Genomic DNA, 26,444 nt, shown 5'->3' on the forward strand with positions numbered 1-26,444 from the left:
TTTGGATCCATGATAATTTATCTGGATCCATCATAATAAAGAAAAAAAATTTGGATCCTTGAATCCGGATTTGCTTATGTGAATCCATAAACAAATCGAACCATGGATCCATATCACATCGAACGCCCATTAGAGAATGGTTCAAAGTTTAAAAGGTTTGGATCCTTGAATGGACCGAATGGCCCAAAAGCGTGGACCCAACTATAAGCGGGTCACGAGTTCGGTCGAACAAAACCCACACCCGATGGTGAGTTAAAATAAAATTACGAAAAAAAAACATACTTGTTAAAAGTTAAAACACGATTAAGTGAAGAAAAATAATTGTAAACCCTAAAAAGAGTTTACATTTGAGTCAGGAAAAGACGGGCTACGTGTTTTCACGCAAACACTGGAGAGAGTTGGGGTAACCGACCCACGGCCACCCACGATCTCCATGTCCCTCCAACTCCTCCTCTCACGCTCATCTTTAAAACCCCTCCCCACTTTCACCCTTTCTCTCCCTCTTGTTATCTCTCTCTCGATTTGGAAAAGAAGGCACACGATTTGAGGAAAGGGCACACGACTTTTCGAAGAGCACGACAACAGCAGGGATTCGCGATTTCAAGTAGGGTATTCTGTGATTGTTGTTGTGTATTGTGTTTCAAGCCCTGCAACAAGTTGCAATACACCCCCAACAAGAAAGAAAAATCGATATTAAAAAAGGGGTTTTCCCCAAATGGTTTGAGGGTCGTGTATTTATGGGGGAGATCTGTGGACCGAACCCTAGCATGTGGATTTAGATATGTGCTTTTAGCATTATATCATCTGTGAAAAAATTTCTATTAGGTATTATCTGCAGTTTTATTTATTTTTATTGTTGTTTATGTATGATTCTTAACAAACACTGATCATCATTTGTGTTCTCGAAAGGAGTTGCACAATCCTCTTAGTATCACGACGTTATGTTAACTTAATGATAGCAAAGAGAAGTCGGCAGTTATTACTTTTAGGGTTTTCGTGGGTTTCAAAAAAAATAAAAAATTAATACGCTGGAATTACTGCATTTGTGTGTGTTTTCTTCTGATAATATGAATGTTTGTCTGAGATGCATGTCCAACATTGGAAAAAATTTGTAATATGTTCAATATTCTGACATGGGTATTTGGCATTGAATAATATGTTGAAATTCCTGATCTTTGTGTATTTTGTTTTTTATAATAACCTACAATACGTGAAATACTATAAAGAATATGTCTAATATGCAGACCCAACATTGAAAAAAAATGACTAATGTAACACGCAGGTCAGAGATGTCAATGTATTTTGTTATTTTGCATATTAGACATATTCTTTATAGTATTTCACGTATTGCAGGTTATTATAAAAAACAAAATACACAAGAGTAGTGATTTCAACATAATATTCAATGCCAAAAACTCATGTCAGAATATTGAACATGTTACAAAAATTTTCCAATGTTGGACAGGCATATCAGAGAGACTTGCATATTATCAGAAGAAAAAACATACAAATGCAGTAATTCCAACGTATTAATTTTTTTTTAAACCCACGAGAACCCCAAAAGGAATAACGGAAGACTTCTCTTTGTTATCATTAAGTTAACACAACATCGTGATACTAAGGGGATTGTGCAACTCCTTTCGAGAACACAAACAGTGATCAGTGTTTGTTAAGAATCATACATAAACAATAAAAATAAATAAAACTGCAGATAATACCTAATAGAAATTTTTCCACAGATGATATAATGCTAAAAGCAGGTATCTAAATCCCCAGGCTAGGGTTCGGTCCACAGATCTCCCCCATAAATACACGGCCCTCAAACAATTTGGGGAAAAACCCCTTTTAATATCGATTTTTCTTTTTTGTTGGGGGTGTATTGCAACTCGTTGCAGGGCTTGAAACATAATACACAGCAACAATCACAGAATACCCTACCTGAAATCGTGAATCCCTGCTGTTGTCGTGTTCTTTAAGAAGTCGTGTGCCCTTTCCTCAAATTGTGTGCCTTCTTTTCCAAATCGAGAGAGAGATAACAAGAGGGAGAGAAAGGGTGAGAGTGAGAAGGGGTTTTAAAGATGAGCGTGAGAGGAGTTGGAGGGACATGGAGATCGTGGGTGGCCGTGGGTCGGTTACCCCAACTCTCTCCAGTGTTTGTGTGAAAACATGTAGCCCCTCTCTTCCTAACTCAAATGTAAACTCTTTTTAGGGTTTACAATTTTTTTTCTTCAATTAATCGTGTTTTAACTTTTAACAAGTATGTTTTTTTTCGTAATTTTATTTTAACGCACCATCGGGTGTGGGTTTGGTTCGACAGAACTCGTGACCCGCTTATAGTTGGGTCCGCGCTTTTGGGCCATTCGGATCCATTCAAGGATCCAAACCTTTTAAACTTTGAACCATTCTCTAATGGGCGTTCGATGTGATAGGGATCCATGGTTCGATTTGTTTATGGATTCACATAAGCAAATCTGGATTCAAGGATCCAAAAATTTTCTCTTTATTATGATGGATCCAGATAAATTATCATGGATCCAAATATATAATTTTAATTGGACATTTATACTTCTGATGCGCAAATCCACATCAATATTGAAGTTTCAATGTCCAAGATCCACATAATGTAATTTGGATCCAGACCTTTCGACCATATGGTTTAGGATTCAGACATTCAATAGATTTATACGGATCCAAATACAATGTTATGGACTCTATATATAGGGTTTTTCCCCTTTAAGATCCGCTTATAATTTTGCAGATCTGCCTAATACATTTTTGATCCAATATCAAATTTAATCATGATATTGAGGATCCAATACCAAAGATCTGATCCATTTGACGGAAACCTATTATTAAATATTCAATTTAATGTTCGCGATCCGATATCTAAGATCCAAATGGAATATCGAAGATTCGAACTGGATATCAGGATCCAATCATTTAAAATCCAAATAAGATATCTAAGATCCAAATACGAATAAACAATAAAAACATCTTTGTACCAGCTTAAGGACATAAATTTCAAGTTTATTTGTTTGATAAAATTCACGGGTATTACATTATCTGTCCACTCTCCATACTAAGGGTAGGATTCAATCAAGATAAGGAATGACGCAGGTTTAATTTTACACAATATTGGTCTTTCAAAATTTAATATCTCTGGTTCTAAGTTTATTCTTAAAGATGTTCTGCATGTGCCTCAAATTACTAGTAGTCTTCTTTCAGTTAACAAATTTGTTTCAGATAATCAAGTTATCTTTGAGTTTCATCTTAACCATGCTTATGTGAAAGATCAGGTCATGAGAAAAGAGCTCCTTCGAGGGAAGTCTAAGCATGAGCTTTATCAAATTAAGTGTTCAGCTGCTATGAATCGAGGTGACTTTGATGGACCTAATAAAGAAGCTTTTATTGGAGAAAGGGTGTTGCTTGCTTAGTTGTCAAAAGTGCTAGTTGGAGCCTAGGCAGAAGACCCCTAAAAAGGACTAATCATCCTAGGCAGGCCGCAGGACCAAAAAAAGAAAACTGAGTACCGTGCAGTTGCTAATATTGTTTCAGAACTTCTGCGGATTCAGTACCTTTATGAACTTGAAGTTCAACATCACTGCCCACCTGTTCTTTGGTGGGACAATGTTAGTGCCACATTTATGGCTGCTTATCCTATTTTCATCAGAGAGGTAAACATGTGGAAATTGATGTTCACTTCATTCATGACTGCTTAGCCAAACAGCAGTTAGTAGTTCGGCACCTGTGCTCTCAAGATCACATAGCAAATATTTTAGCCAAACAGCTGCCTTCGACTCAGTTTTGTGTTCTTGGATCCAAACTTAATGTACATCCCAAGCTATTGATTTTGTAGGGGAGATGTTAGAGAACTTGATGATAAACAACAAGTATTGGAACCACAACTTCAAAGATCTGATCCAGAGTCTAAAGATAAGATCATTGATACCAAATGCAAAGAGATAAGATCTGTGCAGCCTGCCACATGCAATCGGATGATGTCCAATCAACTTGTCAAATCAAGAGAATCAAACCAGATTGACAAAAGATTAGCCTTAATTGTAATTCTCCTCCCCAATGTGTCCTTAAATTTAGGAAATCTGATGATATTGGATGAATATGATCACATCTAAATATTTACTGGCTGCATATCGATATATAGTGGAACTCGCCCAGATGTAATTCATTATGCTTTGAAGCATCGTGGATGTACTGTCACTGAACCATGTTAAAACTCTCTCTCTTTATTATCTTTTCTGTTACTTTGTGACTAGTGCGGGTATGACATGGGTACAAGGAGCTGGTAGAAGTACCCATCTTATATAGCTCAAAGGGCTTAAGAGAGAAACCACAGTAAGATGATGAGGATGAGGATAAATGAGATCATCTAGTTCGTTTTTGTTTGAAGTTTGAAACAACTTGGTTATGTAAAACTTTAATTATTAAAAAGTACTATGATTTTTTTTGTTTATGTAAAGACACTATTGTGAATCTTGTGACTTGGTAGCTAGGTTTTGTTATGGTGCACACTATTTATAATTTACACTTTTCTTGGGAGATATGCATGTCATTCATAACATATTATGTTGAATATTGAATGTTCAATGTCTTATGTAGTTCATAATTATTTGATATGTGATATTATGGTTTTACTTTGTAGCTAATTTCATTGTTTCTTGCATTAGAAATTTTTTAGAATTTTTTCCTAATCTTTTGGATTTTTGGATTTTTATTAAAAAATATGATTTCTTAATAATATGTATACTATCTAGAGCCCAGCTAACACAGACTCCAATCCACTTTCTACAAACTTGCTGCTATTATTCTCAAATGTCTAGTTGTCTTGTAGTTTGTTCCTCGCTTCTCAATGTTTGGTTTAAATTTTGAATTGCAACTTTCGCCAAAAAGCAAATGCACACCTATATAGGCATTTCTTTGGATTCATGTGTTTAGAATACAAAATTGACATGTAAGATCCCAAAATCTTATACAAATTGTATTGTGTCATTTAACATTTCTTTTGTCAAGACGTAAAATCTCAAAACTACTGTCACTGATGTCGGTGATATTTTGAAAATATCGAGAGAAATACCGATATTTTAAGGTAGCCGATATTAAAGGTAATATCTCGCTATATTTTCAAAATATCGCCAAAAGACAAAATATAATTTTTGGGAAAAACTCCTTTTTTTAATTTTAAGTTTGCATTTCCTTTTATTGTTTCTTTTATATTTTAAAACCTTTAAAACATGTTTGTTTATATTTTTTAAAGAAAAATAATGGAAAACTTATTGCTTTCTTAGTTTTTTTGTTGTTATTTATGTTTTTTTCAATTTTTTAAACTCTCGAGAATATTCCCAAGATTTATCAACTTTTGAAAATCTCTCCGAGAAATTACCTTTAACGATACGGGTGACTAGCTCAAAACATTATTGAATTTTTATTCCTACCCTGCAAAAACCTTAGCTCTTAATAAACGTTTGAAGAAGTGGACTTCCACGTTCCAACATCAGGTCAATGCTTCTCCACAAAAAACAAAAATCCTTTTTTATGCACCATCCAATGCTACTGAAAAGAATTGAATAATAAAATAGCCAAGGGCTAAAGGTCAATAGAAATAAGCACCTGGCATAGTTATAAATAACTAAAAAGGAAGCCAGAGATTCAACAAATAGAAGCCTGATGGATAAGCAATCTTACAGCTTTGTGAATTTGCATATCAGTTTCTTGTGCATCGGTTCCAGTTGAATACCAACCAAGTATGTAATAGTTTGGGAAGACTTTTTTATCTGGATCATGGCAAAAAATCAGCTCATGTTTAACCAAAACACACCACCAGAAATGATAACAATATCATTATAACCTATCCAAAAGAAACAGAAATTACAATATTGATCATCAAAGAGAGAGAAAGAAATAGAGATAATGGAACACATGGGTGAAAGACCACAATCTAAGACATGCACTCTGGAGTCTGGATGACCCACTTTCATAAGAATAGGCAGCTTGATGGAGAACAACTTTTAAGATACGGAAAAAAATGAAGTTTTCCAAAAAACAAAATCAGCAGGAACGAGATATGAGATATATAACCAAGTGAACTATTGGGGTATAGCCCGTCAGTGTTGGTGTTTCTTAGGTAACGAGATATGAGATTATAACCAAGTGAACTATTGGGGTATAGCTATAGCCCGTCAGTGTTGGTGTTTCTTAGGTCATACCTTTCCACCACAACTTTTAGCAATTATTCTAAATGCTTCATTGCCAATTATGGAGATAAATGTTGTAATAACAGATTTTGGTGAACAAACTTTAGAAGCAAGTTGATGGACATGGGAAGTTTTAAAATATTTCATGTGTTTCTTTTCTGACCACCCTGAAGACAAGTAGAAGGGCCAGCCTTGACCATGCCATTGCAATAGAAGCCTAGATTAACTTTATACTTCACATGCACCAAACACCATTCCCTTGAAAAAAGGGAAGGAAAAAAACAAAGGTGAATAGTCACAAATGCCCCTCTTTTCCTGCAAAGCAAGTCGACATATGTCCTATAATTTATCAGGAGATCAAATGAACATATAATATGAAAACAAAAAGGTATGAATGTCAGCAAAATTTGATATGTATCAAGACCATAACAGGATTATTTGTTTGTTGCGAATGATGTACTGGATTCATGAAAGTGTTGAACTAATCAATTGTCCTCATTTGGCTAAAAGGTGTTCATTGTATCGTGATCAGTCCCCTGTAAAACTGAGACATATTGTCCTTGAAACATAGACCCTACTGTACCATGCCCTTTGTGCTTAAAGCAGAGATCCAGTTGCATGTCTCCAACAAACCGACTAAATGAAGCTTGCTGCAGCTCTTGATCTCTGCAAGGGCATAGCACAATATGTTTCCAACACTTTTTGCAGCATTATGTCCATGGACTTAAAAGCAGGATTAGTCGGCCTAGGTGCTGACCCAACGCCTAGGCCAGAGCAACTAATCGGTCAATGCACTTTTACCAACCAGGCACCAACTAGGCGACTAGTCAGCGCCTAGGCAACGAGGGTATTCGGAGATTTTGTTACTGTTCATTATTATGAAATACAGGAGAGGTTTTAAAAAGCCCTAATCCCCTTCCTCTTTAACCACCACCCCTCTTTTTTGTTTTTCTTCTTTTCCTACCTCTTGCTCTCCCCTCTCTCCATCTCCCTTGCCTTTTGTCTCTCCTCTCAGCTCCTGCCCCTTTTTCTTCTTTATTCTCCCTTTTTTTCTTCTCCACCTTCTTCTTCTTCTTATTCCTTTTTCCCACCTTTTTTTATGTTTTTCTTGCATATATATATGCTTTTTACATCAATTATGACAATTTTTCATATAAACACACATATGTGTGTGACCTACAAGGTTTGTTTAATAGAAAATGAGTTTTTAAATCATGTGATTGTGACATGTGAACAAGTTTTTTAAGAGCTTCAAAAATAACAGCCCACAATGAATCAAAATTCATGACTCAAAAATCATATTTTTACACGTTCTAAAGTTTGCTCCTTAGCAAACAAACCATGCTGAACATAGCTCTGTGGTCAGACTGAATCAATACTATTTGAACCTATGATTTCCAGCTCGGTAGTTCTCTACATCATTAGTACCTCACAGCCTCATCCACTGGAATGAATGATTTGATCACACAGAAGAAAAGATCATGACTAGAGACCTCTCTTTCAAGCAGGTCAATTGACTATTTTCCGTAATATAAAATACGAAATTCCTACTACAGTTGAGGAATGAAAAAGTTGCCCCCAATTGGGAAAAGCTTTCAGCTTGGGAATCCAACTCACGGAGACAAAAAGGCAGGGCTGTCCATTCCTATCCTACCTTTCCATGCATTTCCTTACCTAGCATAAGAGAGATATTAGGTGTGCCCCTTTCCCAATCATGAAGTTAGATATCAACACAAACCTATAAACTGACTGACCGAAGGGCAAAAAAGTAGTGACTGATCCACCAGAGACCAGAGGGAGAGAAGGTGGAGCAACAGTAGGGACCAGACTAGAAAGAGAGAAAGAAGGTTAAGGTAAGATGAATCTCATCAGGGACAGGTGTAACAATATAGGTAAGATTCCTTCTCTTTCAGGTGGGAAAGGATCGAATTACAACAGGCTTTTCATCACTTGATTGACTGGCACCAACAGCTGCACCTGGAGATAAAATTCAAGTTATCCTTGGCACTGACTCCGCATAGGAAGATTTGGCGAAGCAACATATACATATATTAATAGTTCACTATTTCTTACAGATATATTTATAAAATATACATAATATAACCTGTTTTTGGCAACTCATTGTAAATTTTATAGTTTTTGTATTTTTATTTCTGATACCGACTAGGATGACTAGTCTAAGTGCTGATTAGCACTTTTGACTCTATAACTTTATGACATGGCTGAAGCCGTCAAGTCAACAGTCTATTTTCCTGTAGAAATAGATAACAATTATGAATAAATGGTCAAATTTGGTTCTCAGCAAATAAACCTAACGATCAGACAATGAATTACCACCTATGTCACACGGACTCGGCTAGGGGGTCGACGCACCTACATCAACACACCCCGACACGGGTGCAGCTTCGGACATGGGGCGGACTCGGTCAACAAGTGTTGGACTCGATCAACGCACCGGGGCCGAATCCGTCCACTTTATAGACTCGGTCAACTTTGACCGAGTCTATTTTTATCCATTTTTCAGGGCAAAAAACAAAAAAAAATGATTTATATATATAGATGAGTGTTTTTATATTGTTCTATATTCACATATATGGCTTGAAACTCCATGGCCCCTACTCAACCCTAAGGGGCCTCTTGCTTTTTTTGCAGAAAGGGGGCACTCACATGGGAACTCAAACTCAGGGTAGGGGGGATCCTGTTACGCAAATCGCGAGCAAGAAACTGAAGGAAACAATAAACAAGAGAGAAAAGAAAGAATTTATACAAGGCAAGGGCAACAACCCTAAACCTAAACAAGTCGGATCTGATCCATAAGAAATCGAGTCTCAAACATAAGCCCCAGAAATCGGGACCCACGTCGGGGGAGCCTCCGTACCCCCCTTTCTGCAAGGGCAAAAACTCTGAATCAGGCTCCACAACTCATCAGACCTCCCTATCAATGAGCCCAGACCTTGACCACAAAACTCGAATACTCTTTGAACCAGCAAGAAACCATGAAAAACACAACTAGTTCCAGTAAAAAAGGTAACACCCACCAAGACAATCCTCCTCAATGGTGGTTGTATATTGACAGTGTCATCACTTTACCATTAGAATAACCTCAGCAAATGGAAACCATAATCAGCCTATGTTATGAGTGCCTCTGTTATGAGTGAACATCAACAAGTTCAGCAAAATTAAGTTCTTAACAATTCAAAGGATACCATGGCAGTGCCCAAGCACCAACAATGACTTAGATTTGCAAAAAGTACAATTTGCAAAGTTAGTAAAAACACTCATGTTGGTGCCAAACTTTAGAGGACAATATCCACATATATGCACACTGTGTGTATATATATATAGAGATAGATAGATAGATATCCGTGTCCCCGTGTCCAAAATTTTTGAAATTGCGCCACACCCGTGTCACACCAGCACCCATGTGACATAGATTACCACAAATAATTGTTCCACATATTAACCGGGATAGGAAACCAGCATTGTCAGTTTCTTACCCAATCCTAACCCTGTGTCATTCATTTAATTTACAAGCTAAAGAAGACGGCTCCAAAACCAGTTAGCAAAACAGTTTAAACAGATGATGTTGCCTTTGATCCATCAATCAGTCTTGCGCTATAATACAAATGATCCTTCACTTGCAAACTATATCACATGGGTGCGGGTGCATCTATTTGTCTATGTATTCTTTACTTGTATTTGTTATTTTGTATTCCGGGTCTGGATAATATTGTTAAATTATGTATATATATAATATATATATATATATACATATACTTATATATATACATACGTATATATATCAGCGTTTAAAAACTCGCCGAGTCAACTCGTTGACTCGGCTGACTCGGCTGACTCGGCTCGGCTCGGCCCTCCAGCGAGTCAACCCGACTAGGCATACTCGGATTGCCAAGACTCGGGCTGGACTCGGGCCGGACTCGGGATGACTCGGCCGAGTCACGAGTCATGGCGTACTCGGGCGAGTTCTGCCACCTTTGCCTTGACAAAACTCGCTGGAAGGATCGCTCTGACTCGGGCGACTCGGACCGAGTCACGAGTCACTGAAGACCCGTTGGTTTAGTGAAAATGGCAATTTTGAAATTAAAAAAACTTTACCTTTAACGAAAAAACTTAAAGGACTTTAGGGTTTTCGACTCTTCAGTTTTCAAGCACAGTCTCGACTGAAGAGAGGAGAAGCCGAGGTCTTCGACTCTTCAGTTTTCAGCCATCCGACGATAGCTCTGGCATGAACAACGACGCCGGCAAGGATTTTCTGGCGTGAACAGCAACAGCGACGCCGTGCATTTTTCCGGCACGATTTTCCGACGAGATTTGTGAAGGTATGTATCGTTCTTTTTTTGGGAACGAAGCAAGCACATCGATTAAATACATTAAGGCGTCGTTGCTAATCCGACGCATCTTCTCCAGCAAAAACAGTGTGTCGCCGCACGATATTCCGGCGAGATTTTCCGACGAGATTTGTGAAGGTATGTATTGTTATTTTTTTGGGAACGAAGTAAACACATCGACGGTGAAGTGTGAACAGTAAGTCGTCGTTGCAAATCCGACGCATCTTCTCCAGCAAAAACAGTGTGTCGCGCGATATTCCGGCGAGATTTTTCGGCGAGTGCAGATTTTCCGGCGGCCCAATTTCTGAGAGATTTCTGAAGGTATGTATGTTGTATGCACACTGAGGCGAAGCGAGGCGTTGAGTCTTATGTTGTGAGACAGTACCTGAGGCGTACGCCTCTGTACCTGAGGCGTACGCCTCTGTACCATGCATTACATGGTGAGTTGCACAACATTCCTCTAAGTTTTCATTTTCGCATGTCGTTTCTGTTTCTTTGTATTTTAATTTTTATCCGCATTTTCCCTGCATTAATTGCTTTCTGTTTAATCTCATTGTTGAATCATTTGTTCATCCTGTATTATAGTCGTTTCTCATATCTGCAAATTTTTTTTACCTGCATTTCAAATTTGGTGGGTTTTTTTTTTATTTCAGTTCATTATTTGTCGTATGTTCATTTCTGTGTATCATTAGTCTCAATCTCATTGCATTTGTTGTTTTAGTTTCGGTAATTTCATATTTTTGTTTTTTTTTATTTGCAGTTTGTTTTCCAGAATTTCTGTTAGTTTTCATTTTACTAAGTTTATTTTTTTGTTTTGTTATTTTACTGAGTTTTGCTCTTCATTTTGCTAAGTATCATTTTTTTTTATTTTACTGAACTCCCTGTCTTTCATTACATGCATTGTCTGTTTTTCAATACATTTCAATTTCTGTTTTGTTAATTCTCTGTTTTGTTTTTACTGATTTTTTTGTTTTTTAATTTCTTTTTAATTTCCTATGTGTTAATTTCTTGAATTTCCTGTATTCTTCCTCCATAATTTCCTGTTTTGTTTTTTTCTCTGATCTCGCCGGAATATCATCTAAATGTCCTATGTGTAACCCTTTGTTCTTCTAGCAGTTCTTCTTGTCTATCTTAAAAGTACATGATTTCCGCAACGTGTCAGGGGAAACATGGCATGACAAGGAGTCAAGGACCCTGTGTGAAATGATGGAATCATAACTTTGTACATAATATACTAACCGTATCATTGTTTTTAACTTTTCAAATTTAACAGTTTAGATTTATCAAATCATCAAAGAAATGTCAGAAGAAGGATCTTCAAGGACTCCAACAACATTTCACCAAAGGAAAGGACCCTTTGTGGGATTTTGGTTTACCACTTGATAAAAAAAAGAAGAGGGTGCAAAGTACTTGGTGTACAAAACAAATGAGTGGTGGCATTAATAGACTTAAGTATCATCTTGCTGGTATTAAAGGAGAGGTGGAACCATGCGACAAAGTCGAAGAATCTGTAAGAAAAAAAATTCGTAAGGATTTGGAGTCATTTAAGGAACACAAATTATATAAGAGAAATATTGTAAATGAGATTGGTTCCTTTGTTGAAGTAAATGATAATGATATGGACTTGTCAGATGAAAGTGATGAGTCTACTGAGAAAAGATATATAAAAGGGAAAAAATTGATGAATGATACCCAAAAGCATAATCTTGATGCTTTTGTTCAAGTGAAGGCAGGGTCTCCATCAATGAAACAACTTGGAATAAAAGCAGCTTTGGATAGAAAAGCTAGAGATAGGTTATGTTCAGCTATTGCGAGATTTTTTTATCATTCAGTCATTCCTTTCAACGCAGTCAATTCTCCTTATTTTACGAAGATGATTGAAGTTTGTTCCTCAGTAGGAATGGGATTGAAGCCGCCTTCTTCATCTGAGATTTCTGGAAGATTATTACAAGAAGAAATTAAAAAAATTGATGATTATTTCAAAGAATACAAGGAGTCTTGGGCTGAAATGGGTTGTTCTATTATGATTGATGGTTGGAAAGATGCAACACAAAGGACATTGATAAATTTTTTGGTACATTGTCTAAGGGGTATTTACTTCTTGAAATCAGTTGATGCAACAAGTATCGTGAAGAATCGAGAAAATTTATTAAAATTATTTGATGAAGTGGTGGAAACAGTAGGTGCAGAGAATGTTGTTCAGGTATATCATTTTGTTCTTTTGTAATTTTCTATTGAACATTGCTATTTATAATTTGTCTAGTATGTTAATAATGTTTTGAAATTAAAAAATGGCAGATAATCACAAATAATGCAGCCAACTATCAAGCAGCTGGAAAGATGTTGGAGGATAGGAGGAAAACCATATTTTGGACTCCTTGTGCAGCTCATTGCATAGATCTCATGCTTGAAGATTTGTCTAAGATAAAAAGCATAGCTGGATGTGTTGAAAAAGGAAAAAGGATCACGAAGTTCATCTACAATCATACTTTTGTTTTGAACCTAATGAGGACTCAATTTTCTAATAAGAAAGAAATTCTAAGACCGGTTACTACAAGATTTGCCACTAATTTTATCATGCTTCAATCTTTGCTAGAACATCGAAGTGGTCTTAGAAAAATGATGGCATCAGATGAATGGAACAATTCTAAATATTCATCATTTGCTGAGGGGAAAGAGATGGAGGATATTATATTGAATAGTAATTTTTGGAGAGTCGTAGAATCAACTGTTAAAACTATAGAACCTCTAGTCAAAGTTTTGAGAATGGTTGATGGAGAAGAAAATCCTACAATGGGTTATCTTTATGAAGCTATGGATAGAGCCAAAGAGGCTATAAAAGAAATTCATGACAATGAGGAGAAAAAGTATAAACCTTATTGGAAAATAATTGACAATCGTTGGGAAAATCAACTTCATCACCCTCTTCATGCAGCAGCATACTATCTCAATCCCAAATACCACTATAGTCCACAATTTTCTAAGGTATGTATTTGTTTATATCTTTTTATTAATTATTTTAAATTTTGAATATGAACTTTCTTTTATCAATTATCAATTTAATGTATTTGACTATTTGCACTATTTCATGTAATTCACAAAGCATCCTGAAGTAAGACGTGGTTTAATTAAATGTATTAAGAAGTTGGAGCCAAATATTTCAGCTAGAGTAAGAGCATGCAAGCAACTTGAGTTATTTGAAGACGCAAGTGCAGATTTTGGTACTTCTATAGCTGTTATGACTAGAGATGAGCATAAGCCAGGTGATTTATCTTTAACATTATTGTTGTGTTGTGCAAAAGAATATTTATTTAATCAACTTTTCATTTTTGTGTGTTTTGACTTTATGCAGCAATGTGGTGGAAAATGCATGGAATATGTGCCCCCGATCTTCAAAAAATTGCTATTCGTATACTTAGTCAAACATGTTCTTCATCTGGATGTGAACGAAATTGGAGTACCTTTGATCAAATTCACACTAAGAGAAGAAATAGATTAGCTCAAAAGAAACTTAATGACTTAGTGTTTGTCCATTATAATTTACGTCTGAGAGAAAAGCAATTAAAGAGAACACGTCTTGACCCAATTTCTTTGGACAATATATATTTGCAAACACCAATGGATGAATGGGTCATGCAAGAAGGAGTTTTAGATGGAGATGAGGTAAAAGTTTGTTTGATATTTTAACTTGATTAAATTTTTTTTTAATTTAGTTTTTTGTCTTTCTGTATTGCATGTTAACTAAAATGTGTCATATTTTATTGAATGAAGGATTTCTTAAGAGACTTGGAGATGGAAGTTGAAAACATTGAAGAAGCTAATCTTATTGATGATGAAGGTGGTGATGGAGTTGAAGATGAAGATGCAAGGGAAAATGCAACCACTAGTACTCCAATTCAGCCATTAATTTCTACTTCCAACTCAAGAATTGATTCAAATGAAGTTCCAAATAATAGCACTTCGCCTCTATTTGAGATTTGAGTCATTGACTCTTGACTTGAGAATTGAGATATCATATTTTGTAAAAGTGGATGAATTTTGGATGTTTGAAATTTGATTTTGTCATTGTGTTATGATCATTAACTTTATATTTATGAACTTTGTAACTTAACTTTACTTTAGGGCTTATTTCTATTGAAATATTGAATTATTGTTTTGCTTGGTTGTTCGATTTCTTGCTATTAGATGAGTAATTATAAGTTAGATATAGTTTTACTTGATGTTATTTTACTTATTAATCAATTACACTAGTAATTAAGTCATTCTACAAACTTTTATATGTTTAAATGATAATTTATATATTGTTTTTCTTTTAAAATCAAAAGTTAACAAAACCCGGTCCGAGTCACCGAGTTGACCCGCCGAGTCACGAGTCCATAAAGAACGAGTCGAGTTCCGAGTCACGGGTTTTAAAACCATGATATATATAAGTATATATATACATATATATATTATATACATATTTCTTTTTTCTTCTTTTTTCTCCAAATACCCAATAGGGGTATTTTGGTAAATCCCCATGTAAACTCCTCCATTTTCTTTTTCTTTTTCTTTTTACTTTTCTTTTTTCTTTTTTATTTTTTCTTTACTTTTTGTAAGACCACAAGGGGCCCCACCCTTCTTGTCGTTGGGGCCCCAACGGTCATATTTATGACCGTTGGGGCTCCCAACGACTAGAAGGGAGCCCCCTTGTGGTCCCTTCCTCTAGGCCTCCTCCTCTATAAATAGAGAAGGTTTTCCCTTGTAATAGCATTGGGTTTTTTACCCTCTTCTCTCTTTCTTCAATAATATCCAACTTATGACTTTAAGTCATTTTTCCTTTAGTGTGTTCTTTTGTATACACTTTTAGTGTTTGTGTTCTTGGCTCTTGTGATCACTCTCAAGGAGTGGCTTGTGTTATTGGTGCTTCCGCCCCTCTTCATTTCATGGTATCAGAGCAAGGTTGATGATCGGGCTTCTCTTTTTTATCTTGGGACGTGTGCCTCTCAAGCTTTTGAAGAAAGGAAGAACTATTCGGTACCTATGGAACGTGATTCTAAAGTTGAGCTTTCTTTTAAGCTCAATGGATCCAATTACCTCATGTGGGCATCCGCTATGGAAAATCATCTAAGAGGTAAGAAACTTTGGGGTTTTGTCATGGGAACTACTCCCGAACCCTCTCTTGTTCTCACTAAAATTGAAAATGGGGTTGAAAAAGCTTTAGATGGCGATGAGCGCATCAAAGCTATCAATGATCATCAATCCAAAATTGAGGATTGGGAAAGTAACCATGCTAAAATTTTGGCATGGTTTATGAATAATGTGGACCTCAAAAATTGTGCCAACATTGTTAAATTTAGAAAGCCAATGAGGCATGGTTCTTTCTTAAGGGTATATATACCCAAAAGGATCTTGCTAGACAATTTTTTTGTCAAGAAAAAAATCGTTCCTCTAGACAAGCGAATATGAGTGTTCGTGACTATTTTAGCTCTTTAACCCCTCTTTGGGATGAGCTTGCTCTTCTTGAGCCCAAATGGGTGGCTCCGGAAGATATTAAGTTAAGAAGAGAACAAATTGAAAAGAAGCATTTCTTCCAATTTCTCCATGGTCTTCGATCGAAATTTGAACAAGTTAGGGCATCCCTTCTCCATAGAAGTAAAGCCTTACCCATTGAGGATGCCCTTGCCGAAGTTTGCCAAGAAGAAACTCGACTTGGCCTAAGTATTAAGAGTGATGAAGTTTTGGTCGTTACTAGGCCTGGATCAAATGTAAAAGCATATAGACCTTCCCACTTTAACAAAAATAGAAAGGGAGTGATTTGTCACTATTGTAATGAACCGGGACACATTAGACCGGTTTGCCCAGAGCTTAAGGGAAAAGTGGTCGCGGTTGGAGAAAATTCTCCAAAGAAGGAAGAAGAAAGTGCCAAAGAAGGAGATATCAAAGAAACTCTTAATCATATCTCTGAAGTTCTCCAACATCTTCTCAAGTCTTCTTCTTCTTCAACATCCAGAGCCGCGATCGCCTACTCTTCATCACCTCCAGGTATGTGGATACTAGACTTTGGTGCTTCTTTTCATATGACATCTCATAAAACCTCTTTTTCTAATGTTTTTTCCGAACCCATATCTTCTTATGTTTCAACGGCCGATGGTACATCTTTAAAAATTGAAAGTATTGGAACACTTGATTTTAAAAATTCTCAAAACTTTTTTGTTTCTAAAGTGAGAGTCGTTCCAAAAATCAATCTAAATCTTTTTTCCGTTTCCCAAATCACCGATCATGGATGCCAAGTCTCCTTCTCACCTAAAGATTGCACCGTGCAGGATCTCCAGTCAAGGAAGCTGATTGGGCAAGGCCATAGAAGGGGTGATCGTTATTTCATGGACTTTTTGACTCTTCCATCAAAGTCATTTTGCAATCTTATAAAGGACAAAAGTATTGGAATTTGACATGAGAGACTTGGTCATCCAAATTTTGTAAAGATGTCTATTTTTCCTTTTTTGAACAATACTTGTAAAGATCAACACATGACTTGTAAAGATTGCATTTTTGAGAAATCTAAAGCTATTCCATTTCCTCAAAGAAATTATTTTACCACTCACCCTTTGAACTTGTGCATTCCGATGTATGGGGACCTTCCCCTATTTTATCCAAAGGAGGATTTTCGTACTATGTGGTCTTTATTGATGACTTCACTCGATTTACATGGGTTTACTTCTTAACTCGCAAATCCGAAGTTTTCTCCTTCTTTAAAGAATTTCATGCAATGGTTAAAAATCAATTTTTAGGAAATCTATCACTTCTTAGATCCGATTCGGGAGGCGAATACATGTCCAATGAATTTCAAACCTATTTGAAAGAAAATGGAATTTGCCATCAACGTTCTTGCCCAAACACTCCGCAACAAAATGGTCTTGCGAAAAGAAAGCATAGACACATAATAGAAACCACAAGAACTTTATTAATTTCAAAGAATATTCCAAAATCCTTTTGGGCCGAAGCGGTTCTAACGTCCACATATCCTATCAATAGAATCCCTTCATCTTCTTTGAGAAATCTTTCTCCATTTGAAAAACTTTACGATATGTCTTCCGATTATAAAAGACTAAGAATTTCCGGATGTAAATGCTTTGTTCTAACTCACAAAAATGATAAACTATCTCCTAGGGCAATTGAATGTATTTTCTTAGGATATGGCGAAAAACAAAAAGGTTATCGATGTTTTGACATACTCAAAAACAAACTTTCAAATGAAGATATTGATTATTCCTTTTTATTTGACTTGTTACCTCAAGAAAACATCATAGATAGTCATGTTGAATCTAGTGAATCTCTCATAGAGGATCATTTTGAACCTTCAAATGATGACTAAAGTTTAGAAGAAAATGTACCAAGACAAACACAAGTCGATTCTAGAAGGAATGAAAGTAATCCACCTTGTGCCCTTGAAAGATTTTCTCAAAATGAGTCGATTGAAGAATCCTCCCTAAGAAGATCAAACCATATTTCTAAAATACCAAAATAGATTTGTATTTTATGATTCTTTTTCTCCAAATTTTCGGGCATGTCTTCTAGCTCTTCACTCATTTCATGAACCATCTCATTTTAATGATGCTAAACAATATGCTCATTGGAATGAAGCAATGGAACTGGAACTTAATGCACTTAAAAAGACACAAACTTGGGAGATCATTGATCCACCCAATGACAAGAAACCCATTGGATGTAGATGGGTTTTCAAAGTAAAAACTAAGAGTGATGGCTCATTAGAAAGATATAAGGTTAGGCTTGTGGCCAAAGGATATGCCCAAGAGTATGGGGTAGATTATGATGAAACGTTTGCCCCAGTTGCTCGAATGACTAGTGTTCGAGCTCTTATTGCAATAGCCTATATTAAAAAATGACCAATTTTTCAACTTGGTGTCAAAATGCCTTTTTAAATGAGAATTTAAATGAAGAAGTCTATATGGAACCACCTCCGGGTATGAATTTAAATGGTAAAATTTTAAAATTAAAAAAGGCCTTATATGGACTTAAGCAAGCTCTTAAAGCTTGGTATGATAAATTTAGTAATGTTTCGATCAATTTGGGATTTACTTCTTGCTATACTGACACTGCTCTTTTTGTTAAGAAGACAGGTGACTTCATCGTTATTCTTTTGTTGTATGTTGATGATATGATCATTACTGGGAGTGACAAAAAGGGGGTAAATGATGTGAAGTCTATGTTAAAAGAAACTTTGGATATGTCTGACCTTGGATTTTTGAGATACTTTTTAGGTATTGAAGTGGCTTACTCCTCGCGAGGATACATCCTATCTCAAATGAAATTAGCAGAAGACATTTGTACCAAGTCAGGAATATCCGATGAAAAGAAAGTTGAGACTCCCGAAGTCATCAATGCAAAACTAAGACTTGAGGATGGTGTTCTTCTTGAGGATCCAACTCCCTATCGTCAATTAATTAGATCTCTCACCTATTTATCCATCACCCATCCAGATATAGCTCATGTGGTTCATGCTGCAAGTCAGTTTCAGCATGCACCTACTACAGTTCATATGGCGGCCGTAATGAGAATTGTGTGATACATCAAAAATACCATCTCCAAGAGACTCTTCTTATCTTCTTCCTCATCTCTTGAATTAACTGCTTTTACTGATGCTGACTGTGGAGGAAATCCCAATGATCGTATCTCAACTACTGGTCTTTGCATTTCTTTAGGTGAATCTCTCATTTCGTGGATATGCAAGAAGCAGCAGAAGGTCTCACTATCATCAACTGAAGTTGAATATCGGGTCATGACAATGACAACTATGGAAAACGTATGGCTCAAAAGTCTCCTTGGTGACATGGGCGTCCTTATTTCCTCTCCCACTAAACTCTGTTGTGATAACAAAAGTGCGATATACATTGCAAGCAATCATACTTTTCACGAGAGGACCAAGCATATTGAAATGGATTGTCATTATGTTCGAGACGAATACCTCAGAAGAACTATCACATTACCATATGTCACTTAAGAATACCAATTGGTTGACTTCTTCACCAAAGCGCTCCCGACTCCACGATTTATGTTTCTTCTTAGCAAACTTTTGGTCTTCTCCCCGTAAAGTTTGAGGGGGCATATTAAATTATGTATATATAATATATATATATATACATATACTTATATATATACATACGTATATATAAGTATATATATACATATATATATATATATTATATACATATTTCTTTTTTCTTCTTTTTTCTCCAAATACCCAATAGGGGTATTTTGGTAAATCCCCATGTAAACTCCCCCATCTTCTTTTTCTTTTTCTTTTTACTTTTCTTTTTTATTTTTTCTTTACTTTTTGTAAGACCACAAGGGGCCCCACCCTTCTTGTCGTTGGGGCCCCAATGGTCATATTTATGACCGTTGGGGCTCCCAACGACTAGAAGGGAGCCCCCTTGTGGTCCCTTCCTCTAGGCCTCCTCCTCTATAAATAGAGGAGGCTTTCCCTTGTAATAGCATTGGGTTTTTTACCCTCTTCTCTCTTTCTTCAATAATATCCAACTTATGACTTTAAGTCATTTTTCCTTTAGTGTGTTCTTTTGTATACACTTTTAGTGTTTGTGTTATTGGCTCTTGTGATCACTCTCAAGGAGTGGCTTGTGTTATTGGTGCTTCCGCCCCTCTTCATTTCAAATATATCAGACCCGACCCATACTGTAAACGAAGGATATATATATACATGTTTTAGGTCACGATTTCAGTATTGAAAATCATGGCAGTCGCAGCTCCTCCTTTCTCTTTCATCTCTCTTTTCACGTGTGACAGATCCTAGTGAAATCTGACATGGTATCAGAGCAGAGATCCATCTAGGGCTTCGAAGCTACTTCTAGAAGGTCTGACCTAAGAGATCGACCTGCATCCAATCAAGAGGTTTTCTTCTTCCACACTTTTCTTCCATCTTCTTCTTCTTTCTTTTATTTACTCCTTCTCTACTACTCTTCGTGCCTGAATATTCAGATTTAACGTGAATCTGCGTTAGACCTGAAAGGCTCCAATTCTTCTTTCTAGTCTCGTCTCACGGTTTGTATTGAATATTCAGATCTGATCGTGTACATGCATCAGATCTAAAATATTCAATCCTTGCATCAGATCCCAAATTTTCTTGATCGTGCATATTTTTCGTCTCGCACTTCCTTATTCTGTCAGATCTGAAATACTCAGATCTGATCGTGAATATTCTTGGTCTCACAATTCCTATTTCTACCAAACCTTGTCTGAAACAATCGGATCTAATCATCCATCAGTATCAGATCTGAAATACCATATTTCTTGATTGTTGAATAACACAAATCGTTGTTCCTACAAATCGTTGTGCCTACAAATCGTTACCTTGTCTGAAACAACCGGATTTGATCATCCATCAGTATCAGATCTAGAATAACATATTTCTTGATTATTGAATCACGCAAATCATTGTGCCTACAAATCGTTATACCTACAAACCGTTGCGTCCACAAATCGTTGTGCCTACAAATCGTTGTGCCTATAAATCGTTGTGCCTGTAAATCGTTGTGCATGAAGTACACCTGTTGTCAAATTCGATATTCACGAAACTCTTTGTTCTTGAACCAACATAGATCCCATCTGCGATTTATTAAAGTATGTTCAGTGTGAGCTATTTTGCTCCCTTTCCTGCATTTATCACAGCCGCAAGAAAAAGGACAAAGGCAAGAAGGGACGACCAGCAAGTTTCTCAAGCAGTGGACTGTGCATCTCGTGAATACCTTGTTAGCTTTTAAGTTATGGACTCCTTCCATTCTTCCCAATCTAGTTTCTCGAGTTTTCTCAATCAGCTTACAACAACAACAACAACAACTACGCCTTCATCCCAAAACAATTGGGGTCAGCGATATGAACCAAAAAAGAAATTCATTTTGGGTCTTTCACATGAATCCTTTTCCTCCAATCATTTCTATCCAATGCCATGTCCTCGGTGAGGTTCAAAGCATTCATATCCTTTCCTATCATCTCCATCCAAGTCTTCCTAGGCCTACCCCGACCTCTTTTAACTAATATATTTTCCCATTTCTCCAACCTTCTAACTGGAGCATCATTAGGCCTTCACCGAATATGTCCAAACCACCGTAAACGATTCTCTCGCATCTTATTTTCAATGGGTGCAACACCTACCTTCTTACGTATCTCCTCATTCTGAATCTTATCTTTTATTGTATTTCCACACATCCATCTAAGCATCCGCATCTCAGCTACACTCATTTTTTGAATATGCTGTCTCTTGGCAGCCCAACATTCCGTACCATATAGTAAAGCGGGTCTAATAGTCGTCCTATAAAACTTTCCCTTCAACCGCAATGGCATTCTACGATCGCACAGCACTCCAGTTGCACTTTTCCATTTCATCCACCCAACCTTTATCCTATGATTTACATCTCCATCAATTTCTCCATACTTTTGAATGATGGATCCCAAATATTTGAAATAATCATTCACCGGTATTTCTTGCTCACCAAGCTTCACTACACTCCCATCACTACTTCGTTGCTTACTAAACCGACATTCCATATATTCAGTCTTACTCTTACTCAACTTAAAACCTCTAGCTTCCAATGTCTATCTCCATAATTCTAACTTAGCAATAACCCCAGCTCTAGACTCATCAATCAAAACAATATCATCAGCAAACAACATACACCACGGTACATTTTCTTGAATTGATCTCGGAAGCTCATCCATCACTATCGCAAATAGGAAAGGGCTTAAAGCAGATCCTTGATGTAACCCAACCGTTATCGGAAAATTGGTTGTCACTCCACAAGTGCGGACATTGGTTACTACTCCTTCATACATATCTTTAATTATACTAATGTACTTGAGAGAAACACCTTTCTTCATCATTGTCCACCAGAGAACGTCCCTAGGTACTTTATCGTATGCCTTCTCTAAATCAACTTGTTTCTAAAAAATTGACCACCTCAAACTTCTTGATTTGGAAAAGACAGATCATTCCTTTTATAAGAAGTCAAGGTCTCTTAGGTCATCTGGATGGAACCGCTTCAGCTCCACTGGAATTTGTTGCGCGAGAAGAGAAGGATGATAAAGGGGCAATCTCAATTGTGTATGTCAAAAATACAGAATATCTCAACTGAAAAAAGAAAGATCAGTCAGTGGTAGTGTACATTACCTCTACACTCTCTCAAGAGGTACTTATTGCAATTCCTGACAATTGCACAACCATGCAACTTTGGGAGAGACTAGTTCAGACATATTCACAAGTTTCTCAGGCAAGAATGGTTTTTTGCAAGAGAGAATTTCAGCTACTGAGAAAAGACTTCATGACTATCATGGACTATCTAAACAAGATGAAGACCATCACAGATCAACTTGTGGTTATAAGATGTGCAGTGAGCGACAGTGATATGGTGCAGCAAACCTTGAGTGGATTGGGATCAGAATATAACATGATTGTTACTTCATTACTGTGTTTGCCTGCTCTTCCCACCTTTGATGAGCTTCGAGCTAAATTAATTCAGTATGAAATGACTCTGAAAGGCTTTTCTGAGAATAATCACACTCATACGAATACCCAAGAGGTCTTTACCACAGGAATAACTTATGGTCGAGGGCGAGGAGGATAAGGAAAAAATGGACACGGGGGACGTGGATTACTTCCCACTCCCACCATTACTCAAGGATCAAGACACATTCCCACATGCTTCTTTTGCAACAAAAGGGGGCATATCAAGGCGAATTGTTGGCATAATCCTAAAAATAAAGGAAAGTCTCATCAAGCAACATCCAAAAGGAAGTCCAGCAGCACCAAAGACAGTGAAGAGATTAAAGAGTTGTTAATATCTACCTTGTCCGGATTGAATCTAAAGCAAAATGAACAAGGAACTTGGTTCGTTGACTCTGGGGCAGAAACTTACGTGACCGGTGATGCAGGTAAACTTTTCAAACTTATTCCCTATTTTGGAGAAAGTAAGATTGTCACTGGAGATGGATCTTACCACCCTGTTACTCACGTTGGAAAGTCTATCATCCCCACGTCACATTCTACTCTTGAACTCTCCAATGTCCTTCATGCTCCCAATATCAAGAAAATATTGTCTTTGTTTCTAAACTTGATGATAATCATGCTTCAGTCGAATTTACTCCCTTCTTTATGCAGGTCAAGGACCTTCGCACGAGGAAAACATTCGCTGACGGAAAGAGTCAAGGCAATATGTATGTCTTTCAAGAAGATCCATGTCATTCGGCCTGTCCTGCTCACCCGGATTTGAAGTCTCCATTAGAGTTATGTCTTTCTAAAAATGTTCTTAGTATTTCTGAATCTAATAAGCCTTCTCTATGGCATAGTCGTTTAGGACATTGTGGGAGTCATTTTATTGAGAAACTTGTTTCTAATAATCTCATTCCAAAAGAAAGTCTCAATGTGGAAGATAGAAGTCAAAAGTGTTCCAGTTGTCTTTTATTATGCAAGAGTCATGTATTATCTTTTCATTTCATTAATAAGAGAGCTTCAAAGCCTTTTGAGATAATATGATCTGATGTATGGAGGCCTGTTCCAGTCATCTCTGGATCTTAAAGCAAGTACTATCTAATTTTTGTTGATAGTTACCCTCGATACACCTGGATATACTTCATGAAAAACAAGTTTGAAGCTTTCCTTTTGTTTCAAAACTTCCTGTCGTTAGTAAAAAATCAATTCTCTGAGTCCATTCAATTTTTCCAATGTGATGGAGGAGGGAAGTTCACATCCAGTTACTTCATTTTTTTCTTCAAAATAATGGGATAGGAAGAAGAGTGTCTTGCCCACACATGTCACAACAAAATGAGATTATTGAGCGCAAACATAAGCATATTGTTGAAAGTGCGATGAGTATAATTCATGACAGTCATCTTCCCATTAATCCGTGGACAGAAGCCTTTCATTTTGTTGTACATGTGATAAATAGACTGTCCATGGTTATTTTAGAAAACAAGTATCCTTATCATTGCCTTTTTAGAATTCATCTTGATTATCATGACTTACGTGTTTTTCGATGTGTTTGTTATGTGCATATTGATCAGTCCTTGATAAACAAGTTTCAGGATAAGGCTCAGAAGTATAAATTTATGGGATATGCGAATGACTACAAAGGATACAGATGTTATGATCCCATTAGCAGACGCATCAAAATCTCGAGAAATGTTGTTTTTAACGAGCTGAACTTCGATCATAAAATTGGCACAGGTGACATATCCTCTACCTTAGTTGAAGTTTATTACCCTTTGCTGAATTCACAGTTCTTTGATAGTTCGAATAAAGAATGTCATTCGAACTGTGTGCATCACGAAGAAGAGAGTCCCAAGATTGTTGGTACATCGGAATCGCAGAACTGTGAAGCAGCACCACCATTGGAATCGGGAAGGTATAAGGGCATTTCCTACACCAGACAGAGAACGGCTGCTTTAGGACTCCTAAATCGGGCTCAAGAGGTTGCACCTACCTTCTCACACACCCTTGATGCCAGAAGACCCAGTCGCATGCGGCATCCTATTGATAGGTGGGTCAACTACAACAATTTCTCCATGGATTTTCAACTCTTTTTTACTGTTCTCAACAAGGAAGATGAACCTATTATGTACTATCAGACAGTCACTTCTAAGAAATGGGTAGAAGCCATGAATGATGAGATGCAAGCCTTGCATGAATGTGGAACCTGGGAAATTGTTCCCTAACCGCCTGACAAAAATGTGGTAGGATGCAAATGGGTCTACAAAATAAAATATAAACCAGATGTGACCATTGAACGATACAAGGCAAGACTCGTGGCAAAGGGTTTCACACAAGAAGCAGGACAAGACTATGATGAGACTTTTAGTCCAGTGGTTAGAATGGGAACGATTCGAATCATTATTTCCTTAGCTGTTGAACATGGATGGACACTGAGTCAGCTTGATGTTAAGAATGTATTTTTGCATGGATATTTGAAGGAGGAAGTTTACATGGAACAACCACCTGGATACTATGAGAAAGATTCTAAGACAAATGTATGCAGACTAAAAAGGGCTATCTATGGCCTAAAGCAAACATCTCGCTCTTGGTTTGATAGCTTCTCTCTTAAGATTCAGAAGCATGGCTTTGCTCACTCCCTACGAGATCACTCATTGTTCATCTTTAGAGAGCAAAATGTGATCACCTTATTGCTAATTTATGTTGATAAATATTGTCATCACAGGAAACTCTAAGGATCATATCAAAGAAGTAAAGAAACCACTGAGTCAGAGATTCAAAAAGAAAGACCTTGGCGCCCTGCGTTATTTTCTTGGAGTTGAAGTTGATAGCTGAGCTGATGGGTTGACTCTCACCCAACACAAGTATACGATGGACGTTCTAACCAAAGCAGGTATGAAGGATTGTAAACCTCTAGGGACCCCAAGTATTCTTCACCAAAAAACTGAGTGCTCATGATGGAGACTTGTGTGAGGATCCCACCAGTTACTGCAGCCTAATAGGGATGTTCCAGTATCTCACATTCACTCGACCTGATATTGTTTATTCAGTCAATCAGGTGTCCTAGTTCATGCATGAACTACGTATTGGGCATATGGAGGCTATTAAAAGGATACTCAGATATTTGAAAAGAACATTTGGGGATGGATTGATATATTCTCCAAAACCATCTGGGGAGGACATGCGCGAGATTACTTTATATTGTGATGCAGACTAGGCAGGGGATTCAGATGAACGAAGGTCCACATCAGGATATTGCATCTTCATTGGAAGAAACTTAGTATCCTGAAGCAGTAGAAAACAAAAAGCCATTGCTAGATCAAGTACTGAGGCTGAGTACAGATCCATGGTTGCCGCTACTGCTGAAGTCACATGGGTCAGGCATTTGCTAAC

At 37.0% G+C, this 26,444-nt stretch overlaps 2 protein-coding genes across 2 annotated transcripts in view; one reads left to right on the forward strand and one right to left on the reverse strand.

Annotated features, from left to right (window-relative positions):
- Window positions 1-26,444, reverse strand: part of LOC149837417 (COP9 signalosome complex subunit 6a-like) — a 60,363-nt gene that overhangs the window by 26,512 nt on the left and 7,407 nt on the right. Inside the window, exon 2 of the mRNA XM_090006028.1 lies at window positions 5,701-5,789. Coding sequence (XP_089862154.1) covers window positions 5,701-5,789 — 89 coding nt within the window. The remainder of the gene's footprint in view (window positions 1-5,700; window positions 5,790-26,444) is intronic.
- LOC149837418 (uncharacterized) lies at window positions 11,048-14,652 on the forward strand. The gene is made up of 3 exons (XM_090007369.1): window positions 11,048-13,821; window positions 13,911-14,221; window positions 14,330-14,652. The coding sequence occupies exons 1-3, from the start codon at window positions 13,797-13,799 to the stop codon at window positions 14,537-14,539; spliced, it is 546 nt and encodes a 181-aa protein (XP_089863495.1). The 5' UTR covers window positions 11,048-13,796; the 3' UTR covers window positions 14,540-14,652.

Source organism: Nuphar pumila, chromosome 5, assembly GCF_984573655.1.
Source record: "Nuphar pumila chromosome 5, dmNupPumi1.hap1.1, whole genome shotgun sequence".
Classification (NCBI taxonomy): domain Eukaryota; kingdom Viridiplantae; phylum Streptophyta; class Magnoliopsida; order Nymphaeales; family Nymphaeaceae; genus Nuphar; species Nuphar pumila.

What these genes read in the sequence shown, in the direction of transcription:
- LOC149837418 (XM_090007369.1), top strand. Translation starts at nt 13,797, where the DNA reads ATGACTAGAGATGAGCATAAGCCAG. An exon ending in TAGAGATGAGCATAAGCCAG is followed by an intron (nt 13,822 to 13,910) that starts GTGATTTATCTT and finishes GACTTTATGCAG; the next exon opens with CAATGTGGTGGAAAATGCAT. An exon ending in GAGTTTTAGATGGAGATGAG is followed by an intron (nt 14,222 to 14,329) that starts GTAAAAGTTTGT and finishes TATTGAATGAAG; the next exon opens with GATTTCTTAAGAGACTTGGA.